The sequence below is a fragment of the Sphaeramia orbicularis genome, chromosome 18 (assembly GCF_902148855.1).
Source record: "Sphaeramia orbicularis chromosome 18, fSphaOr1.1, whole genome shotgun sequence".
In the NCBI taxonomy this organism is placed as follows: Eukaryota; Metazoa; Chordata; class Actinopteri; order Kurtiformes; family Apogonidae; genus Sphaeramia; species Sphaeramia orbicularis.
This window is the reverse complement of record NC_043974.1, coordinates 37,494,021-37,521,233: the sequence shown is the minus strand read 5'-3', so window position 1 is coordinate 37,521,233 and position 27,213 is coordinate 37,494,021. Positions and strand designations below refer to the sequence as shown.

At 38.7% G+C, this 27,213-nt stretch overlaps 1 protein-coding gene and 2 non-coding genes across 3 annotated transcripts in view; 1 reads left to right on the top strand and 2 right to left on the bottom strand.

Annotated features, from left to right (window-relative positions):
• Positions 1-1,896, bottom strand: part of zanl (zonadhesin, like) — a 68,032-nt gene extending 66,136 nt beyond the window's left edge. Inside the window, exons 1-5 of the mRNA XM_030162122.1 lie at positions 1,868-1,896; positions 1,078-1,761; positions 742-932; positions 517-658; positions 32-276 (exon numbers count right to left, since the gene is read on the bottom strand). Coding sequence (XP_030017982.1) covers positions 32-276; positions 517-658; positions 742-932; positions 1,078-1,761; positions 1,868-1,880 — 1,275 coding nt within the window. The 5' untranslated portion in view covers positions 1,881-1,896. The remainder of the gene's footprint in view (positions 1-31; positions 277-516; positions 659-741; positions 933-1,077; positions 1,762-1,867) is intronic.
• Positions 1,897-21,800: 19,904 nt separating this feature from the next.
• On the top strand, positions 21,801-21,882 carry trnas-uga (transfer RNA serine (anticodon UGA)). The gene has a single exon. It is a non-coding gene; the product is annotated as a tRNA-Ser (tRNA).
• Positions 21,883-23,224: 1,342 nt separating this feature from the next.
• trnat-agu (transfer RNA threonine (anticodon AGU)) lies at positions 23,225-23,298 on the bottom strand. Its single transcript has one exon. It is a non-coding gene; the product is annotated as a tRNA-Thr (tRNA).
• Positions 23,299-27,213: the final 3,915 nt, after the last annotated feature.

The window sequence follows — 27,213 nt, the reverse complement described above, 5'->3', positions numbered from 1 at the left end:
TTTTTTGTCAGTTTCTCCCCTTATTTCTTACCTGCACAGTGCCACCTTTAAGGATTGAAATCTTCACCATGTGCACATATACATGGACAGCCTTCAAGTAGGAGATGGTTGGCTTGTTGTAACGGTTTTCATTGTCAGCGTGGACTTCAAAGTATGGTTGAAATGTTTTGTTGCAGGGTGCAGTCATTAAATAGCTGCAGTTTCCCATGAAGTTGTATTTTTTCTTATCAAACGTGGTGTAATGAGGATCACCAGATGCTATACATGTGGATGTATCTAGATGGATATGACATGAGAAAATGTTTGTTAAAAACATGTTTTACTAATATGCTCATTTGGACATGAATACATTAATATGTCAAAAAAAAGTAACACAGGGATCATAGGAAATTATACAACTGATTCACTGCATGTCAAGAGATGCTATGTATTGGATATAATACCTTTGAAGCCTAATATACATTAGTCTGTGCCTGTACATGTTTGTGTAGTTATCAAACATTATGAAATGATTACCTTTAGGATAACAACCAGAAACCCCATTAATCTCACGGCATTCTTCAGTGGGGTCACAGGAGTTATCTACGCATTCCAAAGTGTAGTTTCCTGCACAGCGGCACAGCTTGGAACAGCCATCTCCAAAAACAATCTCACCTGGCTGAAACAAAATTCAATAATGGATCCCTTTCTGACTGATGATACCATACCATAAAAAACAAACTGTTAAACAGGACCCCTGACCTCATAATAGTTGTTCTGGTCATCCAGGCAACCGCAACTCTCCAGGGGGACACAGTAGCGCCCCCTAAAGACAAACCCTGGTTTACAGAAGCAGCCGGTGATGCAAGAGCCAGTACAGTTTGTAGAAGGTTCTTTACATGTTGGGACACATGCAGGACCACAGTCTATGTATTCTGCATTTGGGGGGCATTCTGTTGTGGGAAAATCAGAAAGAGATGGGTAAGAAATAGAGAAATGTGTGTTAAAGACAAGAAAGCTTATGGGTAAAGTGTAATGTTTCGGTTGTATTTCACATGCAGAAAATACAAACACGAATCATAAGTTTGTGTGAATCACGAATCATACTTGGTTTCGTAGGTGTAGTTGGTCCTGGAGTTGATGGTTTTGGTGTAGTTGGGTTTGGAGTTGATGGTTTTGGTGTTGTTGGTCCTGGAGTTGTTGGTTTTGGCGTAGTTGGGTTTGGAGTTGATGGTTTTGGAGTTGTTGGTCCTGGAGTTGTTGGTTTTGGTGTAGTTGGGTTTGGAGTTGATGGTTGTGGTGTTGTTGGTCCTGGAGTTGTTGGTTTTGGTGTTGTTGGTCCTGGAGTTGTTGGTTTTGGTGTAGTTGGGTCTGGAGTCGATGGTTTTGGTGTTGTTGGTCCTGGAGTTGTTGGTTTTGGTGTAGTTGGGCTTGGAGTCGATGGTTTTGGTGTTGTTGGTCCTGGAGTTGTTGGTTTTGGTGTAGTTGGGATTGGAGTTGATGGTTTTGGTGTTGTTGGTCCTGGAGTTGTTGGCTTTGGTGTAGTTGGACTTGGAGTTGATGGTTTTGGTGTTGTTGGTCCTGGAGTTGTTGGTTTTGGTGTAGTTGGTCCTGGAGTTGTTGGTTTTGGTGTAGTTGGGCTTGGAGTTGATGGTTTTGGTGTTGTTGGTCCTGGAGTCGTTGGTTTAGGGGTTGTTGGTCTTGGTGTCGTTGGTTTTGGTGTAGTTGGTCCTGGAGTTGTTGGCCTTGGTGTTGTTACTGGTGGTAGTGGAGTCGTCAACTCTGCTAAAATAGTAAATACTCTTGTGTCATTATTCTTGTAAGAACATTTGTCACTTTCAACACATGCATATACTGCAATTTTTATGTCTTCTGGTTGGTTTCCCACCTGTGCAGGCCATGACACATACTGCATCAACAGCTATATCTGTCTGAGGAGTTTCTCCATAGGTACCCACAATCACAAACTGAAAAAAAAAAAATTAATTAATGCAAATCTTTACCCATACATGAGCACACAACAAATACATACTGAATATGAAGAAAACGGATATCATTACTTACCTGAACGGCAACTGTTCCCACATACCGGACCTCTGCAGGCTTCCATCCTTGACCCTGGTTCCCCTGTACAGTAAAAAGAGCAGGTCCAAGACTTCCACCTGATAAATAAAACAAACCATTTATAGTCATTTGGCTGTACAACAAGATCACAATACAACGCAGTTTTGACTTTATGTTTTTAAAGCAAAAGCTAAATGGTCAGCACAATGGTTCCAAATCAGTAGTTTTAGATGTAATCCATGTAAAACAGTTGTGTAATGATGACATTGCTGGTACAACAGTAAAAAGGCTGATCTTCAGAAATCATGTCAAGTCTGACAAAAGGAAATTCATTAAATAGCTGATATATTTCAATCTGAACCAAAGTGTTGAACCAAAATATCATATTGTCGTTGTGGTGATAGTGTTTGGACATGGACAACGCTGCAGTGTTTTACCTGCGGTTATGGTGTGGACGCTGATGGCCATATTTGTGCTGGTGCCATACAGGTAGTAGTGGAAGGTGAGGTCCAAACATCCAGAGGAGGGGACTAGCAAAGAACTTCTTATCTGAGCTTGAAGTCCATTAATGGCCTCAAAAGAATCTAGCAACATGTAGGCTCCCGCTGCGTATGGAAGTAAAAACAATATAAATAAAAAAATATGACCTAGAAAACAACAAACTTACCATTTTTTTTAATCGTCTATTTAACAGCATATGATATAAATGTAAAATGTTTTACTGCAATGGATGTTCCTGTACCAGTGTTCATTTCAAACTGCTCACTTTACACATTCTTTATTATGATTACTGCTCCTAAGTTCTTTACCATATTAGATGTGTACTGTAGAACAATGTTGAGGTAATTATATAAAGGCGCCGTATGTATGGCAACTGGCAACCTGGATGTCAAAACCCTACTGACTTCGTGATTGGGATATATATACACACACATACATATATATATATATATATATATATATATATATATATATATATATATATATACATATATGTACACACACACATATATATATATATATATATACACACACACACACACACACACACACATATATACACACACACACACACATATACATATATATATATATATATATATATATATATATCCTTTATTTACCCAGGTAAAAAAGCCTCATTGAGATTACAAATCTCCTTTTCAAGAGTGACCTGGCCAATAAAAGCAGCATAACACACAGTTTCTGACAAGGCAAGACATTATCAACACATAACACAAAACTTATAATCGATAGTGGCAAAACAATCATTTGTGCGGGTTTTAAAACAGTTACATTGACCAAGCTCATTGATTTCACGCTCCTTTAAAATAGCCTTAAATTCACCCATAATAACAAGTTCAGATAGATTTAGGTTGTTTTGCAGGACATTCTATGCAGGGGGGGGCAGCATATTGAAATGCAGTCTTCCCCAACTCTGTTATGGCTCTAGGAACCACCATCAGTATGTTTTAGATAAATGATGGGTGGAGCATCAGATCAAAACACAAAATGACAACATAAACATTACTTATGGGCTGCTACTTAGCTTTTCAAATGCGAATATTCTGGCTGGACTACTACTGTCAGTGATACCAGTTTTTGAAATGAACATGATTCCTTAATGTCTGGTGACATTCAGGGCCATTTTATGATTCCTTGGAATATCATTCTTACATACAGCACCTTTTAAGATGAGCTAAGCTAAGCTAAGATTTTTTCCCATACACATAAGGCCCACATAGACTTGAAAAAAACGCAACCACTTACTTCCCGGTTTGGAGTAGTCATCATCAGGTCCAGTCCCATCAGTTTCAGTTGGTCCAAGCCATTGAGTAAAGCCAAACACATTAGGGTCTGCAGTTGGAGGAGTCTCCCATCCACAAAGGTCACCCAAAGTGTCAAAATCACAGCCGGAAATACAAGCTGCAAGCCATGAAGAATAGGTCAGAGGGAACACTGGCAGGCTTTAGCTATTAGTTCTGCTAGCTTGTGATTGATTGACGACACGTCTATTAATAGAGGTGTACAATATGGACAATATAACCTGACGTAATGCTATCTCTGTATACGATCTGCTGTAAGAAAAACGTTTTAGTTTTGAATGTTTCCTGTTTTCAATCAGGACACTTTTAGTATTCTGTGTACTGTGTAAGTATGCTGTTAAATGCAACCAAATAACTTGAGGTACTTGATGAATATTAACCCATAAAGACTTAGTGCGACTTTTGTGGCAGTTTGCAAATAATTTTTTCTCTATGTTTGCCCTTTACTAAGTGATATATCACCGTTTATTGTAATATTATCCTCTTTATTTTGCATTTCTTCGGTAAAAATCTGATATTGTTCTATATTTTATTTACTGATCATGGAGATGTTCATAAAATCTCAGAGTAAATTCAAAGGTTATTGTATCAGAAACAGAGAAAATGGAAGATTGAGTGAGTTTTTCAGCAAAATACATCATTAACTGAACATAAACCAAGTGTCTCCATCCGTTGTCATTGATCCAACTCCACGAGTTTTACTGGTGAATCAATGTTGTAGAAGATGATGGTGTTTCCCCGGTAACTACTGAGCCTCTGAACATCCAAATGGGTCATATTTGATGACCATGAAAAGATGACAAACTGCGTTTTATACCAATTATTTCCATGCATTGATAGGATTAATGGATCAAAAGGTATTAAACATTTTAGATCAGTACATAGTTCTGGATGATCATGGATGTTTGTGTGTTTATGGGTTAAAACATACATTTGCATTCGATAAATGTACAGATTAGCTCTAGGCAGCTGCTGATAAACCAGTCCAACACAAAGCCATACCATAAGTACTACTAAACTTCTTAACAAAGTCATCAGTGATTCAACTATATTTGTGTATGTGCGCTGTCTTGACTGTGTGGTGATGCTGAGCCAAACTCACACGGACATGCTCCTTCAGTAATAACAATATTGTCAAGAGCTGTGTCACAGGATGGGGAGAAACCTCTGGAAGCCTCAAATACAATCTATAAGCATAGAGAAAACAGGATTTATCAATAACATCACTTACATACTTATATTACTTATATACTTACATGTCAACTACTATTACTATTATCACTTTATTATACATTTTACATATATATATATATATATATATATATATATATAGATATAGATATAGATATATATATAGATATAGATATATATATATATGTATATACACACACACACACACACACACACACATTGGGTGCATATTATAACATTATAACATAATTACTTATTTGTTATTATTACCACTTTGTTCTGTTAGTTCTTTTTAATGTGCAATTGAATGTTTTTTAACCACTGTTATTATAGTTAATGTTATCAATACTTTCATTCTATAATAATATTCCTGTTATGTGTACATTTGATGTTGTGCTGCCATTGGAACCTTAATTCAATAAAGTTCTATACAATCTACTCTAGTGTAATCTAATCTGATGTAATGCCATGTAATGTAATCTAATGTAATCTAATCTAATCTACCTGTACAGTTTGAAGTTTATATCATGGACACCTGTAATGGGTAAAGGTCACATGTAGGCTCGCTTCCTCTAAAACAGGGGTGTAATACATCATAACATACAGGTTATGATGCTGTTATTTTTCTGGTCCCACCCACTTATGATGGGATTGGTCTGTCTGAGGTCCAATGAACTAAAATGAGTTTGACACTCATTGGTCAGACTCCTTTAATTTAACATTAACAAAGTTAAACATATTGACTATGGTACATAAATTAAGACAGCTTTTAAAAGAGTTTTGCCAAAGCCAAGGGTGTCCAAATCCAGTCCTCGAGGTGGCCTGGTATCCTGCACCTTTTAGATAGTTCCCTCTTCCATCACACCTGGAAGCCATTACATCGTTAGTAGGCTTCTGCAGAGCATGATGATGAGGTAATTAATTAATTGAGGCAGGTGTGCTGGAAGAGGGAAATATCTAAAGCAGGGGTCTCAAACTCAGATCCTCGAGGGCCGGTATCCTGCATGTTTTAGATGTATCCCTCTTCCAACACACCTGATTCAAATGATAAGCCTACCATCAAGCTCTGCAGAAGCCTGATAACTACCGTCAGGTGTGCTGGAAGAGGGAAACATCTAAAACATGCAGGGTACCGGCCCTCGAGGATCGGAGTTTGAGACCCCTGATCTAAAGCATGCAGGACACAGACCCTCGAGGACCAGGTTTGGACACCCCTGGCCTAAACTAATGGTTGAAGTTTGTGCCACATACCTGGAAAGTCAGTGACTCAAATCCATTCTATTAATGATGAATCCTGAACAGTGGTGTAGTGAAGAAGTGGGTATACTCTTAATTTATGTCTTTTTTTTTTTTTTTTTTTTAAGTAGTGCAGAAAAAATGACGTTTTAGAAACAGTTACATGTCAGACTACACCATTTAGTTTACCCAAAAATCCGTCACTAGTATTCGCTCACAGTTTTAAAATTAGCATGACTTGATCAGGAGCAGTTTGTAGGTATTACTGGTCACACAAGCAACTGCATAAATGTAAATGTATTCAACATGAGGCAAATATAGGATAACGTTAGCCTTTCATGACGTTAGCCTTCCATAAGGTGAGCCTTCTCACACAGTTTAACTATTGGTGTCAACATCTCTTCTCCTCTAAATGTGCAGTCATATGACCAGTAGTTTAAAACAGTCACTCATTCTGAAACCACCTTAAAACTGACCTCAGAATTATGTATTCCATCAAAATAGGTTCTCTCTTCTGTTACTCTTTTGAAAGACATTTATTCTGTCTTTCTTTACATTTCCAATTATCACACAGCTTCCAATGGGACGTTCAGTGACCTGTTAATCAACTGGGTGGAACTGGCACCTGAGGTGTCCAATCAGGTTCCACAGGTGGTCAGCGCTAGTTAGCAATGTTTTCTCCGGCATGACCCGCCCTACTCTGCTTCTGATTGGCTCATCAGTCCTCATGCCTAAAGTTAACCAATCTAATCAGTGAAGGCACAGAGTACTAGCCAATTAGAGGCAGAATAGGGCGGGTCATAGCTTCACCATTTTAGGAGAAAAAATTAGCAAAGTGACTCACAGACACTACTGAATGGTGCACATGCCTGTGCCTGTATTCTTTTGAAAATTTCAATAAAGAATTTAAAAAAAAAAAAAGAAGCGGGTATACCCAATGCTGACTGCAAAATAAGTAGGTATACTCCGTATACCATCGAATACCCTGGACTACACCGCTGATCATGAATGTAAAGCGCTTTGATTGTCTTGAAAAGCACTATAGAAATCTAATCCATTATTATTATTATTATTATTATTGTATCTAATAATGTCACAAAAAGAATACGTTTAATACATTTACATTCAAATACATTTAGCCTTCATTGGAAATGACTTGAATCTTTTACCAAGCGTCACAATAAAATTAGCTTTTACAACAACATAGAGACAATAAAAAACTCTATTTGAGGTTGAAAGATCTTACGATAAAAACAATACATTACTTTGACATGGACACTAGATAACTAGGGTATCAACTGGCAGTCAGTAGAATACCATAAAAAACTGGAGGAGAACATCAGTTGGGGCTGTCTAAATATGCATCTTTCTACACAAACACCCATATGTAAATATGTTTCTCTGTAATATGTGTGCTGACCCTCACCTTGGTGCTCTGACCGCTGGGTGTGGACACTGTGACTGAACCCTTCAGCCAGGATCGACTCTGGATTCCGGTCTTCTTCCACAACTCTTGCTCACTGCTGGGCCTTTTGGCCAAAACTCTCAAGACATTGTGATTGTCTGAGCCGTACATATAATATCGAAACTGGACACAGATCTGAGAAGCTGGTGATGAGAGGGAAGGACTCAGGAGGCGTGCTTTCTGTCCATTAGGCACATTGTCACACTCGTGGTAGATGTAGAAACCCTCTGGAAAAAGACAGACGGAAAATCAGAATCAGAGTATTTTATCACATTCAGTGTTGTGCTGCTATTGGAAAATCAATTTCCTGAGGGCTCTGCCCAAGGGATCGACAAAATTCTATCTAATGTAATGTAATGTATTCTATTCTACTCTGTTCTATTTCAATCTAATCTAATCCTAGAGGAAAATTATTGTATGTCACAGTTGCTTCATTCAAGTATGATAAAAAGTAGCAGGAAAGAAATTATCAATACAAAAAATATAGAGAAAAATATATAGAAAAATCATATACATATATAAAGTTCTAAATATACAAAAATAAATAAATATATATATATATATATATATATATATATATATATATATATATATATATATATATATATATATATCTTTGAATACACACACACCAAATATACTTATTAAAACACACAGTTAAGACACAGAACAGCAATTTGTACAATTTGTACTAGACAATATATTGCCAATATGATAATTAAAGAATTATACATACATTTGTGCAAAAATCTTTATCTTATTGTGAATTCATTTTCAGATCTAGAACCTAAAATGCTATCTCTTGGGCTGGGCTCTAATTGGCTTATCAGGAGTTGGTGGCAAACTCATATGTCCTTCTAATCATGAAATGATGCTTTTATTCCCTCTTTCTTATCATCACAGAGGTAATATTGTCAGTATAATGCACTATAGCACAATATTACAGGCCATAGTAAAAATAAAAGAACACTTAGGACGGACTTCCATCGGGGTAATCTCCAGGTGGACCAGTGTCCGGTGTTGGGGTGGAACCTTTATGTCGGATCCAGTCACTGTTGTCTGAAGTGTCCTGGGTGAAACTACAGAGTGGTGCACTGTCTTGGTTAAAGTCACAGGAGGTCAGTACTGGAGCTGGAGAAACACAAACAAAAATATACCACAGGCTTATTACAAAGAAGATACAGTAGATATGTTGTGTAATACGCATGGAATTCAAAGGAATGCAATATCATTCGCCATTAAAACTATAAAAGGAGGGCTTGAGCAGTTTGTCAGATCAAGTGAAAGTGATAATCTTTCTGTTTTGTAACACACAGCAGCTTTGGGAGTGAGACTTTATTATGTTCTATAGTTTTAGTGTTGTTTATTATGTCACATTGCACACGTGTCAAAAGCGTTAAGTGGTTAGTAAAAAAGGAGATAAGGAACTTTGAACAGGTAAAGTTCACATCTGTTCTCGGGAAAATGTGGTGGAGGCAGTAGATCACATGCTGTGTCACACCCTCAGTGTTTTTTATAATAAAGGGGTATGAAATACAACAAATAAACAGGCAACCTACCGTCTTCTCTCAGTGCTATCGGGGAGCTGCAAAAAAAAAAAAAAAAAGAAAAGAAAGAAACAGATTAAAGTTAAGAATTAAGCAAATGCACATTTATCTAAAAAGTTTTTGGGCTTTTTTTGGATAGACCGATAAGACCATAGTGAAATGATAAAACTTTGAATTTTAATAGAAATCAATAATTATCTTGGTAAATGCTGAATTTTGGACATACACCAAATTATTTATTTATTTATTTATTTATTTATTTATTAATTATTTTAATCATTAACTATCATTATTGTTTTATCACCCAGCTCTATAGTGTTTTATAACATGGGGTCAAGAAGCCTGTGATGATTCACCAGATGAACATGAGTCCAGAACAGAAAACTGTCATGGAAAATTGCTTGTTGACTTACTATTTACAAATCATATCTATACAGATTACAAACAGGGTTTGAGAATATTAATATGAATCTCACAAAAATAACTAAAGAAACCTCAAACATGTTGTAATATGTTTTGGTTTTCCTTCACATTTTGCTCTTCCTGTTGAAAATTTTAGTTTAGTTGTTCGTTCACTCTTTAAACCAAATTCATCCAACCTTCCTGTAGAACAAGGGTCTAATCATGTGGACATACTCTGATTCTGTGTCCTGTTTAGTGATACTTAGATACGGACAGGAGAAGCTGCACATCATCTTGTGACTCTGATAAATGGATTCCATTCATAATATCAAAAACACTACATTTTCTTTCTAAATTTTCATTTCCTGATTTAACAAAAATAAATTCAAACATAATAGAATAAGTTGTGGAAATTTAAGATTTATTTAAACAAAACAGAGGAAATTATCTGAATGCTGTAGGACTGACAGGTCAGTGAGCACAAAAACACACATTTCAATGTCATGATGATGATGCTTTTTAGTCTTAGCTCTATATAATTAGCCTCTTAGAATAATTGCCTAAGTCATATTTCATGTGATTGTAATTGTGATATCTGCATAACTTTTGTCTCTAACACTGATGATTCATTTTCCATCACTGGCTATGACTGGAAAAAAATACGGCATAGGCAATTATGCTATGAGGTGAACGATAGGTAACATGTACTTTACACATTTTAGAATACATATATAATGAAATGAGGTGTGACCATCACCAATTAAAAATGTATCGTCACTTTAAAAAAAAAAACCTCACTATATATGTATATATATATATATATATATATATATATATATATATATATATATATATATATATATATATATATATATATATATATGTATATATGTATGTATGTATATATATATATACACACACACACACACGCACACACACACAGCATATTACAATGTTTTAGAACCAATGTGTGGGATTAATTTATTCATATTTATAGGGTATATATCTTTTACTCTTCTTCAGACATTTTCTAATACATGTATAATGAAATGAAGTGTGGCCTTCACTGATATATATATATATATATATATATATATATATATATATATATATATATATATATATGTATGAACAATTAAAATAATTAAAATTGTAAAACACAATTCAAACTCAGAGGGACTTGATCATTGTTGTGCACAGACTCACCTGTGTCCCAGTCCTCCTGCTGTGTAGCTACACATCCATAAGAGCACAATTAAAAACCTTAATGAATCCATCACTGACAGTGTTTGGAAGGAGAAGACAGAGGCGCACAACAGAGGGCCTTATATACAGGACACAGCAGCTCATGGGGTGCTGCTGTGGAAACAGGGTGGGTTTCTTGGGTGGGGGTGTGGATGCTGAAAAGTTGCAAAATGTGTAAATGTGTAACTGAACGATAGGGACAGGGTGTGTTTGGGCGTGAATTAGAAGGTGTGTGTCTGTACTTTGTGACCTCTCAGCACTTCACTGATTGTATGGTTGGGTGGGGATGCCCATCAAACACTGTATTACAAGCATATTACAAGATATACAGGATGATATTATGTAATAAATGGAATACTTGGTTTCCAGGTAGGAAAATGGGTGGGCTTGCATAATGCATGTGTCATGGGATGCTCTCTGGAACCTGTGGAGGAGGTGGGGGACAGGAGGATGACAGCCAAGCTGCTCTACATGATGGACACAGACTCCCACCCCCTCCAACACACACTCAGTGTACTAAGGAGCTCCATTAGTGACAGGATGATACATGTGAAGTGTGTGAAGGTGAGGTAGTGCAGGTCTTTCCTTCCTGCAGCTGTTAGGCTCCACAACAGAAACTGCTCCAAATAATGAACCATACTCACGTGTATAATCTGTACACATGTCTCTATATAATTATGTATGTAGGTATGTGTATATAGGTGTACATATAAAAATCTCCCCTATCCAACCTCTAATATATTCAACATGTACACAACAGCTGTAAATATTTATAGCTTTTTTATTTGTAAGTTACTTTTCTATATTTCCTATTATGTATCTATTTATTGCACTAGCTGAATCCTCTTTTTATTTTTGTGGGCTCTGTTGTACTCCACTCTTGCTGCTGTAAATTTGGAATTTCCCTTTGTGGGACTAATATATCAGTATCTTATCTTATCTTATCTTATCCTACTCAGCAAGTTGCTGAAATTGCTGTCCATCCTCTCACTTTAGGGGAAACGCCTCTTTTAATAATCTGGCTGATGACATCACTGACGACATCATCATCATTTTACATGTCTTCATTGGAGGTGTAAGCATAGTCTAAGAGAGCCTTTAGTATTTACATTTACAATCCAAAATTTTCATCATTTACTGTTTGTACTTAGATGTGGTCAAACTTGGCATGTCCACCCTGTTGCCACAAAATATCATTTAATATAAAAGTTTTCCAAAATTTCAAATATATTTGTTGACCATTACACAGTCCTCTCAACGTAATATCATGACTCGTGTAAATATACACGCCACTTTTAATCTGCATGTTATCTGTACGCATTATACGCTTTTGGCATCAAATACCACGCACTGAGGGTTATGGTTAGGGTTAGGGTTGGGGTTAGGGTTAGAGTTCGGGGTTAGAGTTATGTGAACCGGAGATCTTGGTGTGAATTCACATGCACTCAGATGGTGTTGAATAACATGTGAAAGGTGGAAAATGTGTACGTATAGCACGCCAAATGCCATAACAACTGGTGTGACACACGAGGTGATTTCATGAGATCAGCTTCATCCTCTTCAAAGATGACCCACTTTGCCAACTCAAGGTTGGTGGTCATTAAATGCTAACTTTAGTCACATCTGTCCACTACTTGTTATCCCCATCTATAAGTGTATATGCATATATTCCCCTCTCCATCATGCTCTCCAACTGTCCATTGTGTACCAGTATTTTGCATTCCCTCTGTTAGCTCTTTGTGTTGTGGACATTTCTTGTGTTTCTGATTAGGGATTTTTCAATTCAGACTGCAGATTTGTTCTTCTGCTTTTTTGAACTTTTTTTTTGGTCATGATCCTGAGTTGTGCATCTTCAGTCCAGTTCTCGTATGTTTGTTCAACAGTAGTCTGGATCCACCCAGGCCAGCACCAGCAGACTGAGCCACAGCCTGTACACCCAGGCAGGGGGGCTACTTAATGAACATTTTACCCCGTCTCTCCCCACCAGTTAACTGTTCAATATCTTCCATCATCGACATCCTTCACACATCTACTGTAACTGTGAGTTGGACTTTGCATTACAGCAGCACTCCTCCGACCAACGCCACACTTCTCTGTAATTCCAGTCCTTCTCCCTCCCTCCATTAAAACTGTTAAATATTTCACGTGGATTTGTACTTTGGGATGACACTTTTAATTACACCAAATTATGACTAAAAACAGGATATCTCAAGAATCTTTTTAGAGAATGTTGCAGAATTTGGCATAAACATTCACTTGAACTCAAGGATGAAATTAAAGGGGTCATATTTTGCTAAACCCACTTTTATTAGTCTTTGGTTCATTTATTTGTGTATTTGTAAAATTTGAATTTGAACACTCTAGATGCTGCAAAGTCATCTTTATATTCATTTATGTCAAACAATATTTTCTATAAAAGTCTGCTTATCAAAGTTGTATCCTCTTTTTTTCAGAAACCTCTTTAAATCAGGCAATAGCATGGTCATCCATATCCCTGAGGACCCCTTTTGGTCTATGGTTGTGATGAATGCTGCATTACCACACGTACTCTGAAACTCTTTAGATATTTTAGACAATGGCAATATTCCTATGGTCATAGCTGGACCATGTCAACACGAAGGTTCTAAGGCTTGACATGAACTGTTGGTGAGGACTGTTAGCCTTAATAATGGTGATCAGTCCAATTAAATATAGACAGATCTACACCATGGCCCTTGATGTGATGGACTTCATAGAGCGTGAGCATGTCTGACTCCTGTAGCTGAAGGTAGAACTGCAGGTTAGACAAAAATGAAATCTTAAGACAATTGAACCTGTTTCTAGGCTACAGATTTTATGTTGCAGTCCTTTGAGAAGTAGTGTTAGAGAATGTCAATATAAAATCACACCCCACCCATTATGGTGTGGCAGTGCAGGGAATTAACGCTCACTCTCTCACGCAACCCCCCCCCATACACTGCCCACATGCACACACCCCCACATACTGTACATGCCACTAAGAAGAGAATCATAAAATCATGATAACGACAAAGTAAATGAGGAACTGATACAGTATTGAACTGTTCCACACTTTTCATCCACGTTTCCAGTTTGTCACAGGACCCACACCAAAAAAAACCCCCAGAGGACCCACACCAGAAAGACACCAAAGGACCCACACCAGAAAGACACCAGAGGACCCACACCAGAAAAACACCAGGGGACCCACACCAGAAAAACACCAGAAGACCCACACCAGAAAGACACCAGAAGACCCACACCAGAAAAACACTAAAGGACCCACACCAGAAAAACACTAGACGACCCAAACCAGAAAAACACCAGAGGACCCACACCAGAAAAACACTAAAGGACCCACACCAGAAAAACACTAGACGACCCACACCAGAAAAACACCAGAGGACCCACACCAGAAAAACACCAGAGGACCCACACCAGAAAGACACCAGAAGACCCACACCAGAAAAACACCAGTAGACCCACACCAGAAAGACACCAAAAGACCCACACCAGAAAAACACCAAAGGACCCACACCAGAAAGACACCAGAGGACCCACACCAGAAAAACATCAGAAGACCCACACCAGAAAAACACCGGAGGACCCACACCAGAAAAACACCAGAAGACCTACACCAGAAAAACACCAGAAGACCCACACCAGAAAAACACTAAAGGACCCACACCAGAAAAACACCAGAAGACCTACACCAGAAAAACACCAGAAGACCCACACCAGAAAAACACTAAAGGACCCACACCAGAAAGACACCAGAGGACCCACACCAGAAAAACATCAGAAGACCCACACCAGAAAAACACCGGAGGACCCACACCAGAAAAACACCAGAAGACCTACACCAGAAAAACACCAGAAGACCCACACCAGAAAAACACCGGAGGACCCACACCAGAAAAACACCAGAAGACCTACACCAGAAAAACACCAGAAGACCCACACCAGAAAAACACCGGAGGACCCACACCAGAAAAACACCAGAAGACCCACACCAGAAAAACACCAGAAGACCCACACCAGAAAAACACCGGAGGACCCACACCAGAAAAACACCAGAAGACCTACACCAGAAAAACACCAGAAGACCCACACCAGAAAAACACCAAAGGACCCACACCAGAAAGACACCAGAGGACCCACACCAGAAGAACATCAGAAGACCCACACCAGAAAAACACCGGAGGACCCACACCAGAAAAACACCAGAAGACCTACACCAGAAAAACACCAGAAGACCCACACCAGAAAAACACTAAAGGACCCACACCAGAAAAACACTAGACGACCCACACCAGAAAAACACCAGAGGATCCACACCAGAAAAACACCAGAGGACCCACACCAGAAAGACACCAGAAGACCCACACCAGAAAAACACCAGGGGACCCACACCAGAAAAACACCAGTAGACCCACACCAGAAAAACACCAGAGGACCCACACCAGAACAACACCAGAGGACCCACACCAGAAAAACACCAGAGGACCCACACCAGAAAAACACCAGAAGACCCACACCAGAAAAACACTAAAGGACCCACACCAGAAAAACACCAGTAGACCCACACCAGAAAAACACTAAAGGACCCACACCAGAAAAACACCAGAAAAACACCAGAGGACCCACACCAGAAAAACACCAGAAGACCCACACCAGAAAGACACCAGAAGACCCACACCAGAAAAACACTAAAGGACCCACACCAGAAAAACACTAGACGACCCACACCAGAAAAACACCAGAGGACCCACACCAGAAAAACACTAGACGACCCACACCAGAAAAACACCAGAGGATCCACACCAGAAAAACACCAGAGGACCCACACCAGAAAGACACCAGAAGACCCACACCAGAAAAACACCAGGGGACCCACACCAGAAAAACACCAGTAGACCCACACCAGAAAGACACCAAAAGACCCACACCAGAAAAACACCAAAGGACCCACACCAGAAAGACACCAGAGGACCCACACCAGAAAAACATCAGAAGACCCACACCAGAAAAACACCGGAGGACCCACACCAGAAAAACACCAGAAGACCTACACCAGAAAAACACCAGAAGACCCACACCAGAAAAACACTAAAGGACCCACACCAGAAAAACACTAGACGACCCACGCCAGAAAAACACCAGAGGATCCACACCAGAAAAACACCAGAGGACCCACACCAGAAAGACACCAGAAGACCCACACCAGAAAAACACCAGGGGACCCACACCAGAAAAACACCAGTAGACCCACACCAGAAAAACACCAGAAGACCTACACCAGAAAAACACCAGAAGACCCACACCAGAAAAACACCAGAGGACCCACACCAGAAAAACACTAAAGGACCCACACCAGAAAAACACCAGAAAAACACCAGAGGACCCACACCAGAAAAACACTAAATGACCCACACCAGAAAAACACCAGAAGACCTACACCAGAAAAACACCAGAAGACCCACACCAGAAAAACACCAAAGGACCCACACCAGAAAAACACTAGACGACCCACACCAGAAAAACACCAGAGGACCCACACCAGAAAAACACCAGTAGACCCACACCAGAAAAACACCAGAAGACCTACACCAGAAAAACACCAGAAGACCCACACCAGAAAAACACCAGAGGACCCACACCAGAAAAACACTAAAGGACCCACACCAGAAAAACACTAGACGACCCACACCAGAAAAACACCAGAGGATCCACACCAGAAAAACACCAGAGGACCCACACCAGAAAGACACCAGAAGACCCACACCAGAAAAACACCAGGGGACCCACACCAGAAAAACACCAGTAGACCCACACCAGAAAGACACCAAAAGACCCACACCAGAAAAACACCAAAGGACCCACACCAGAAAGACACCAGAGGACCCACACCAGAAAAACATCAGAAGACCCACACCAGAAAAACACCGGAGGACCCACACCAGAAAAACACCAGAAGACCTACACCAGAAAAACACCAGAAGACCCACACCAGAAAAACACTAAAGGACCCACACCAGAAAAACACTAGACGACCCACGCCAGAAAAACACCAGAGGATCCACACCAGAAAAACACCAGAGGACCCACACCAGAAAGACACCAGAAGACCCACACCAGAAAAACACCAGGGGACCCACACCAGAAAAACACCAGTAGACCCACACCAGAAAAACACCAGAAGACCTACACCAGAAAAACACCAGAAGACCCACACCAGAAAAACACCAGAGGACCCACACCAGAAAAACACTAAAGGACCCACACCAGAAAAACACCAGAAAAACACCAGAGGACCCACACCAGAAAAACACTAAATGACCCACACCAGAAAAACACCAGAAGACCTACACCAGAAAAACACCAGAAGACCCACACCAGAAAAACACCAAAGGACCCACACCAGAAAAACACTAGACGACCCACACCAGAAAAACACCAGAGGACCCACACCAGAAAAACACCGGAAGACCCACACCAGAAAAACACCGGAAGACCCACACCAGAAAAACACCAGAAAAACACCAGAGGACCCACACCAGAAAAACACCAGAAAAACACCAGAGGACCCACACCAGAAAAACACTAAATGACCCACACCAGAAAAACACTAGAAACACACTAGAGGACCCACACAAGTGACAAGGAGCAGTTAGTGCTTCATCTCCTGTCACCTCCATCTTTTTAAAAATGCATTTCTTTGTTAATCAGTACACTATTGTAGCTGCACTTTGTGTTGTTTCTGTAATGAAGGACCATCTGATTTACATCCTCTTATGTCTTTATTATTTAGGGAAGTGTTTCAGTAACATTAATATGAAACTAGAAAAGCACTCAGAAAGCGCAGACCTCTGCCAAGGCAGATCATCATACAAGATACAACTCAAAAAGTTCCAAGCGGCTGTCGGCTAACAACGATTGCTTGTTTTAACTGTGAGAGGGGTGTTTTGTTTTATTGTCCACCAGTTCCATCAACCTGTTCCACCGACATTTTCTCTTAGCTAGGTGTCCGCTAGCTGACTTACTACTTGCTACTCTCAGTGGGGGAGACTGTAAGCCTAAAAAAGTTGAGTTTACTTTAAAAAATGAAGAAAAGTGGTTACCTTAAAAAAATTAAGCAATGATTAATGAACTTTTAAAGTGCATTTAACTTACATTTAACTAAGATTTTAAGTTAAATATACTTAAAAAGTTTGTTAATCATTACTTAATTTTTTAAGGCAACCACTTTTCTCCATTTTTTTAAGTGAACTCAGCTTATCCGGGCTTACAGTGAAGGAGTTGACACAAGTCAAGTCTGAAGCGAAACATGTTTATTTGTCAAAAAAATTGTTTGTATAATAACTTTGTAAAATAATTTTCACTTGTTCCATTGGCAGATTTTTTTGCTTGAATTAAGCAAAAAAAAAAACAAAAACAAAAAAACAAACAAACCCCAAAACCTTAAATTAAGCAAAAAACCCAAAACAAAACAAAACTTGAATTAAGCAAAAAAAAAAAAAAAAAAAAAATCTGCCAATGGAACAAGTAAAAATTATCTTGGTAAGATTTCTTGAAATAAGATTTTCAAGATCTATTGTCTAAAAATAAGTTCTTATATCTCATGAAAACTTACTCCTTTGGTGATTATGTCTAATTTTAAGTGTGATGAGGTATTTTGACTAGAAATGAGAAAAATGCACTTGGTAAGATTTTGATTTTTGCAGTGAATTTATTAAGGATAGCTCCTTGAGATGCACCATCTCTTTTTCAAGGGGGTCCTGTGACATAAAAGGTACAATACAGAACAATAAGACACACACAAAGAAATAGAACACATAATGACATACTGATCTTGGAAGCCAATCAGAGCTGGGTGTGGTTAGTACTTGTATGGAGACATTTATGTGCAAGTCTTAAAAAGTATTTTGGTTTGTATTTCAGGCAACAACCTTTGATACAGTGTGCTTGTTTGATAATGGATTATTGTCAGTGTTTTTCATAGCAACCATCCTGATTTAACTTTCCAGTCACACTTTGACCCCTGACTCAGTCTGTCAGCAGAGACATTCATACTGTTCAGCTTTGATTATGGACTGGAGAGAAACTGAGGGAATATTTCAAAACAATTCAATCACTTATTAATGATTAACCCCTTAAAAGAATGATGTGAAAAAGGCTGTTATGGTGGATATTTCAAAGTGCCTTCCACTGTCTGGAATGAACAGTTTGTCTTCAGTGTATCAAAACCGTCTTTTCTTTCTTTTTCTATCCTGTTTTTTTATAGCTTTTCTGGTAAGACTGTGTGTGAGTCACATGTATAAAAAGAATGGCACAGTCACATTATGACTTATTCTATTTGAACTATTCAGTTATTCTGCTCCTCACCTGGGGAACAAACTTCCTGAATACATGAAGTCTGCTCAAACTGTCAGCTCATTTAAATCAGGCCTGAAAACATTATTGTTTACTGCGACTTTCTCTTAAACTCTCAAATAATGTCTTTTAAATTAACTTTAAAATCCCATTTTATCACTAATGATTTTAATGTCTATATTAATTTTAATGTTAATGTTCTTATATTATAACTTTCCCTCATCTTAAATGTATTTCTATGCCTCTCCTGTGATGCTTTTATGTTTTATGTAAAGTACTTTGAATTGTCCTGTACATGAAATGTGCTATACAAGTAAACTTGCCTTGCCTATGAACACAATATTTTTTTTTGCATTACTGTGAAATTAACATTCCAGTTCAACAGTAATTACCTCCACCAAGGAGGTTATGTTGTTGCCGGCGTTGGTTTGTCTGTCTGTCTGAATGTTTGCAAGATAACTCAAAAAGTTATGGACGAATTTGGACGAAAATTTCGGGAAATGTTGATACTGGCACAAGGAGCAAAGGATTAAATTTAAATTTTGGTGGTGATCGGGGGGGGGGGGGGCACTGATCTGCCTTGGCAGAGGTCTGCGCTCTCTGAGTGCTTTTCTAGTTATAAAAAATATAACATGACATCATGTTCACATGAAGCATACAGAAATCTAAATGAAGCTCATAGTGAGGAACTTAAAGTTATAGTACTGGTCAAATCATAACACATTAATGATATTGTTGTGCTTTCAACCTGCCCGAGAAAGTTCAACCTGCCCCAGGAGCTGCTGATCCAGTTCTACACCGCAATAATCCAGTCTGTTCTCTGAACGTCCATCATCATCTGGTTTGGATCAGCCACCAAAAAGGACAAGGACAGACTGAAACGGACAATCAGGACTGCAGAGAGGATCATTGGTGCTGATCTGCCCACCATCCAGGACTTATACACATCCAGAGTCAGGAAATGGGCAGGAAACTTCGCTGCAGACCCCTCACACCCCAGTCACAACCTGTTTGAACTTCTTCCCTCCGGCAGGTGATACAGAACACTGTACGCCAAAACAGCCAGACACAAGAACAGTTTTTTTCCCCCAGGCCGTCACTCTGATGAACACTTCATGACCCATCCAGTGTCAATACCCCCCTGACCCCAATTCACCTACTCACAGACTTATAGTTTTGCACTCTGTATAAAACTGTCTAATTTGCACTATGTAAAAAAAAAACTATATTTGCACTACAATTTTATATATATATATATATATATATATATATATATAAAAACATATATTTTTACAGACTGTATTCCTGTACACATCCACTCACTGTATAAATACTTCAATTTGCACTTTCTGTACATTCTACAATGTAAAACCCACTGTAAATAATATATACATATTCATATATTTTTAATAGATCGGACCCACTCACTGTATAAAAACTCCAATGTGCACTCTGTATATATTACATTGTAAATCCACTGTAAATCTCAACCCATTGTTGTCTCTGTCTCCAGTGGACTGTTTGTCTATATTGTGTGTAGGTCCACACGTTGTCTGGGTTCATGTCGAAACTGCATGTCAAGAGCAATGTAAAAGCCAAATCCAAATTCCTTGTATGTGTTCACATACTTGGCCAATAAAGCTGATTCTGATTCTTTACTGTCCTTGATAATGCTGCCTTCACGTGCAATGGGAATTTAGGGTAAATTCCAGGAACTCGAAAATTGCATAAGCACGTCATATTTTCCACTGGAGAACTGGGAAATTTTTTGATACACGAGCTGCCAAGATGAAAATAACCACTGACCTTTTCAATTCTGAGCAACGAGGGAAAAATCGTGATAAACAACATTTTTAGAACGTTCTGCTGATGTCAGCTGATGATTATGCACATTTACACAATTTGCAGAAAATAATAAAAGCGGATGAGTTAACACGTCCAAAAGTGTTTTACCCATGTAACAGGCCACAATAAATTATTTGTCAGCCATTTTTCAAATAAAAGCACTTAAACACAACGCACTCGTTATTTCGAATTCACAAGTGGAAAGTTTCATCTTCCCGATAGCACGTGAAGGCATCATAAGTGCTGCCACTTCCCTCAGCTTTCCACGGGGGCGTGGGGTCCTCCTGTGGACAACATGAGTCATAACAGTTGATTGTTTTTACTCCAAAGATAGTTCCCATGAAAACGAAACAGCGTCAAACACAAACATCGGAAAACACAGAACGCACGTCTATATAAGACAATATTTTTTTTTACGGTGTCTCGTATGATATCACGTGACACTAGACTCTAGATTCATGAAAGGACGGAAACAAATCACATTTCGCTTCAGTCGCCGTGTTGTTGTGTAATTTGACTGAAAACGAGGCTTGAAAGAGGTTAATCAAATAATTCGATAACCGTTAACGTAGAGTCTTTGGAACACCGAATTTAGTTCCAAAAGCAAACGTCAGACCTGTGTACGGCACAGCTGCGATGGCCGAGTGGTTAAGGCGTTGGACTTGAAATCCAATGGGATCTTCCCGCGCAGGTTCGAACCCTGCTCGCAGCGATTTTTATTTCCTTATTCTTCTCCGTTTCATTCGTTGAGTTGTTGATTGCATTTCGTGGCCGTACGTGAAACCGCTTAGCTCCAAAGTACCCCTTCAAATCTCAACACTGCCTCCACGGTTCCCGGTGGTACTACGTTCACGAACGAACGAATCGAATCTTTTGAACGGCTCTTTGAAACGAACGATGGGAACCGAGTCTTTGTAAAGAGCCGTTCTTTTTTTTTTTTTTTTTTTTTTTTAAGGAGGGAGTGTCTGATTGCCTGTCAGTTTAGCGTCACTGGGGAGGCATTGGCTTTATATACACAGCAGAAGTGAGAGAACTCCTGATGTGGTATCATTTTGATATTTACATCAGAGATATAAGGTATTGTGCAATGTTACTTGAAGTATTTTATTTGCACTACAGTTTTTCTTGTTCTGAGAATTGCACTCCAGTTCAGGTATTTAAGTAACTGCAGTTATTAATCACTGTTGTGTTTTGTTCAATTTTTTCCATATGTTTACACGCATTTATTGTTCTTGTTTTGAGGAGAATAACATGTTATTTCATAAGAAAATGTTTTATTTTCTTCTTCATTTTTAGGCTGCAGACTAGTCCACATAATGTACCGTGATGGTTTTTTTTGTCAAATTCCAGCATTTGCCTAATGTCACCTCATGCCATGTATTTAGCCCACACATTTTAACTAACTTTTTTTTTTAATGCTAAGATAATATTTATTGCCGCGCCAATTAAACACCTTTAAAATGTAATGTCAATCATCACATGTAGCCTATGTAGTCATTAAAACATTAGCGTTTCAAAATAATGCAAAAAACATAAAAGAACCAGTCTGTTGAACGGCTCTTTTCGGGGGACGGCTCCTGATTGAACGGCTCCCTTCAAAGAGCCGAAAGTCCCATCACAAATGTGGACAACTAATGTTGATACTGAGATAAATATGTCAGTAGTTTTTCCACAAATTGACTCAGTCGCTCTTTGAAAAATTCTGGAACTTTCTGGATATTCTTCTCTTCCACTCTCAACACTGCCTCCATGGTTCTCGGTGGTACTGCTCCGTATTTTCTGAGTTAGCGGTTTTAAACTTCGCGAGGACGGACTTAAACACAGACATAATGAACGTAGAAGACAGACGGAACCAGTCCATGTTGGTATGAGTCTTTAACGTTAATTAATGGGCCCTAAAAATTTGGCTTCTCATGTGCTATGATTATTACATCTATGTTTGGAAACAGACACATATTTTTAAAAGAAATCTAATGATTAATTATGTTGGTTGTTACACCAATAACATAATTTTACAAGTTAGTATCACATTGGCTGTTTAGTGTCATGCTAAAAGGCACCGCTGGGATTCGAACCCAGGATCTCCTGTTTACTAGACAGGCGCTTTAACCAACTAAGCCACGGCGCCACGTGTTTCACTGCCGGTAACTTTAGACTATCTAGGTAGAATATAAGGGAGCGTGTCATTCATTTACAAGCATGTTTTTTCACTTTAATTATTATAGGAACGTTATTTTCTTGACAATAATCGTAAAATAGGCTATGAATAAATAGTATAGTAAGTGTAAAACCTTCGGAGGCTCTGAGGGTCACACAGATGTACTACACAAACTGGGTCTGAAACAGCTGAGTTCCCTTTAACCCACCCAGACCACTGCACTGTCTGCTTACATACGGTTACATGGACGGTACTGGTTTCTGTTATTGGTACGAACAGGTACAGTAGTGGTATATTCACTGTTTGTGCATAGTAGTAGTAGTATTAGCAGCTACAATGGGAAGTTGTACTAGTTATTGGTAGTTAAACTAGAACCAACAGTTCTAGTTTTTAACAGTTATTATTTATTTTTCTGTGCATCTGTGCGCAGTGTTGGGAATAACGGCGTTACTAAAGCCGTTGTTGTTTTTCAGTAACGGATAATCTAATGAATTACTATTTGAAACGTTACAACGCCGTTACCGTTACCGGCAGTGAAATGCGGTGCGTTACTATGCACTGATATCTAATAACAGCTGTTATCAGTTCTGGCTCGCTCAGCCGGGCACGAGAGGTGAGACGTTCGCGGACGAGTCGAGTCTTTTGAACGGTTCTTTTCAGCGAACGATAAGAAGTAATTCGTTGGCAGTCGTTCGTTTATGAGCCGCTCTTATATTCAAATTGCCCACACTGCCTTCATGCTTCACCTGTGTGTCCGTGAGTCTGAGTTGTTCACGCTGCCTTCACCTGAACGACTAATGACATGTTGGAGTTTGAGTTGTCCCACATCACCCCATGTACTTGAACGCAGCTACGTGGGCAGCTAACTTAGGGGAGGAGTTATCAGTGAGTGACTGACAGGACTGAAGGCATTTACAGCTGTGTCAGAGAGGAGACTGAAAAAGAGATGTGGGATTAACTGGAGGAGCATCTTCTTACTATAAATGCAGATATGCATTTATGTGGTGGAAAAGCTGGGCCCGGCTGGACCCCAGCCTGGCCCTGCTGGACCCCAGCCTCACCACAGTCATGGTATGCAGTTCCTGTCTGCTGTTCTACTCTGTGCAACTGGCCTATGAAACATGCTCAAAAATCAGTCTCCTTTTACATATTTGAAGGTTTTTCCAAAAAAAGTAACACAATAATTACTTTCCTTGGTAACTAATTACATTTATGAAGGAGTAATTCTGTTACTATTTCAATTACTTTTTTGGGAAAGTAACTAGTAATTATAACTAATTACTTTTTTAAAAAGTAATTTGCCCAACACTGTCTATGTGTCTCCTCCTATTTCCTCCCTCCCCCACTCTCTGTCACTTTTCCTTTAACTCTTTCTCTTTAACCCCAACTGGTCGAGGCAGATGATCGTCCTCCAAGAGCCGGGGTCTGCTGCAAGTCTCTGTCTGTTGAAAGAAAGAAAGAAAGAAAGAAAGAAAGAAAAAGAAAAATAATGTGATTGTTGAATGTATGAGCAATCATACAATTAGCATATAATATTACTGCTAAAATTTGCTTAGAGGTCTTATTTCTGTCTTTGTGCATAAGAAATCAATCTAAGTGAATCCCCAAAGTAACTTTGTGTTGGTAAATGCAAGTTATACAAACTTACAGGATTTCAATTCTGTTGCAACATGTTGATGGTCATATGAACTATGTTTTCAGCTCAAAATGTCTAATTTCATCACAATTAATGCTATATTGTCATGTCACAAATGGCCAAGTTATATTTGAACTGAATTTACCTGAAAAACAAATATTCTATTCTTTTAGATTCCCCAATTTTTCTTACAAGATTATATACAGTACTACATATCACGTGTTTTATTTTTACAGGTTCAGTATGGAGTATGGTGCTGATCCATCCTGCTTATGTTACGCCAATACATACATTAAGAATGCCACACGTTACATTTTAAATCAACAGTTTTCTAATAAACATTTTTATAAAGAAATAACAATTTTATATTGTTATTTCCTCTTTAGTATGATGATAAACTATACAATAAATAATTCTGATCCTAGTTTTTGCACAGGGATCATTAGTGTAAATGGTGACATGGCTGCCGAGCATCAGTATGATGGGATCTGTAACAACCATGTCACATCCGGCCACTGCCACATTTTGTGTTTTTGTGTCAGCTGTTATTGTTTTAGATCCACAATACTAACATTTATGAATAAGAGGAGAATTAGCAATAGTAAGTATATAAGTTTATTACTAATAAAGTACTGGTACTGACCAGAGCATCATGGGTAATGTCACGTCCGTCCACCAGCAAAAGTTTTCACATACACGTGCTATTCAAAATCCAATATTTCTGAAAATAGAGCTTCCACTGTCAAATAATATCAGTAGTCTGTGCACAAATGGATTAGCGTTATTTCAACACAGTTCTATGCATTTCTTACAACTTTTTTTTTTGACAAAAATGGCCACTCATTTGACCCCCTAAGTAAATTTTAGCCGATTAACAAATATATATATATATATATATATATATATTTTTTTTTTTTTTAACCTTTGTTTAGGGGGCAGCCGTAACCTAGAAGGTTAAAGAAGTCCAAGGTTGCTGGTTCAGTTCCCCAGATTGGCTGAGGGCTTGTCCAGGGTGTACCCCACCTTCACCCATAAGTAGCTGTGATAGGCTCCAGCGACCCCACTGAGGAGGAAGTAGGTTCAGGTGTAAATGAATGAATTTAACAAGGGAAAAAAAAGACACATTGAGATTAAAAACTTGTTTTGCAAGGCAGCAGAAGTTACAGAAAATAGAAATTACAGCTGTACATCCACACTAAAAACATACATAAAACATATAATAATATCATTCGTATAAAACAGTATCAATGAATCAAAAGGTACTCAGAGCATACAGCAATATTCCTTAAAAGCATCTTAAAGCAGAACCTAATTCAGTTCATTCCTTTGTACATTATATGAGTGTATTTACAGAGACCAGCTCCTTCAGTTTAATCTCCTGTAGGTTGTTCCAGGCAGTGGGACCAGAACATTTAAAGGCTTTGTTTCCCAGTTCTGTTCTGACTTTTGGAACACGTATGGATAACAGATCCTAAGACTGGAGACTGAAATTATTAAAGTCATTCCAACAGACGTAGACCAGTCAATATAATGGAGGCAGACCTAAAATGCATGTATAAATAAAATAATACAAGTGTTTTAGTCTGTCCCCATAATCCAGCACAGACAGAAAAGTGACAAGTCTTTTTTTTTTTGCCTCAAAATTTGATCCTACAGTGGAAACTCCATTTTAGCTTCATTGTCTTTAAAAGTTGCTGACTGTGAGGAGTGAAAGGCACTGAGTCATCTATTGTCAGCAGTGACCATTACAGAGGAAAAATGTGGATTTCTTTGAATTTGAACATCATTAGTTGGCTAAAAGTGTACATATAACACAGCTTCTGTTTTAGCTCATTCAGCCTGGAAGTCGTCTTTATAGGCTGTTGTACATGTTCTTTCTGCATTTGTCACATCAGGAGCTGACTCCTGATTCAACCCTTGGGATGTGCACACTATCATGTTTGATAATGAGGCTGCTGTGGTAACAGTTGACTGTTGTTCCAAAAAGCCCCCACACCCCCACCCCCCAAGGAAGTGAGTGGGCAGGAAGAGCCAACTTTCCATTCGCAGCCTTAAATGGATGTCCTTAAACCCTCAGGGTCTGTGGTGGTCACCCCAGGTTACAGTAACCACATGTGCTGATGCATCTTTGTATTTAGGGAAACACTGTCTAAACAAATAATAGGATGACAAGCACTAAAAACAGCGAAGGAACAAAAGTCTCATTCTGATGATTTACCCATGAGGTCACCGTCTAAATGCTCACAGTT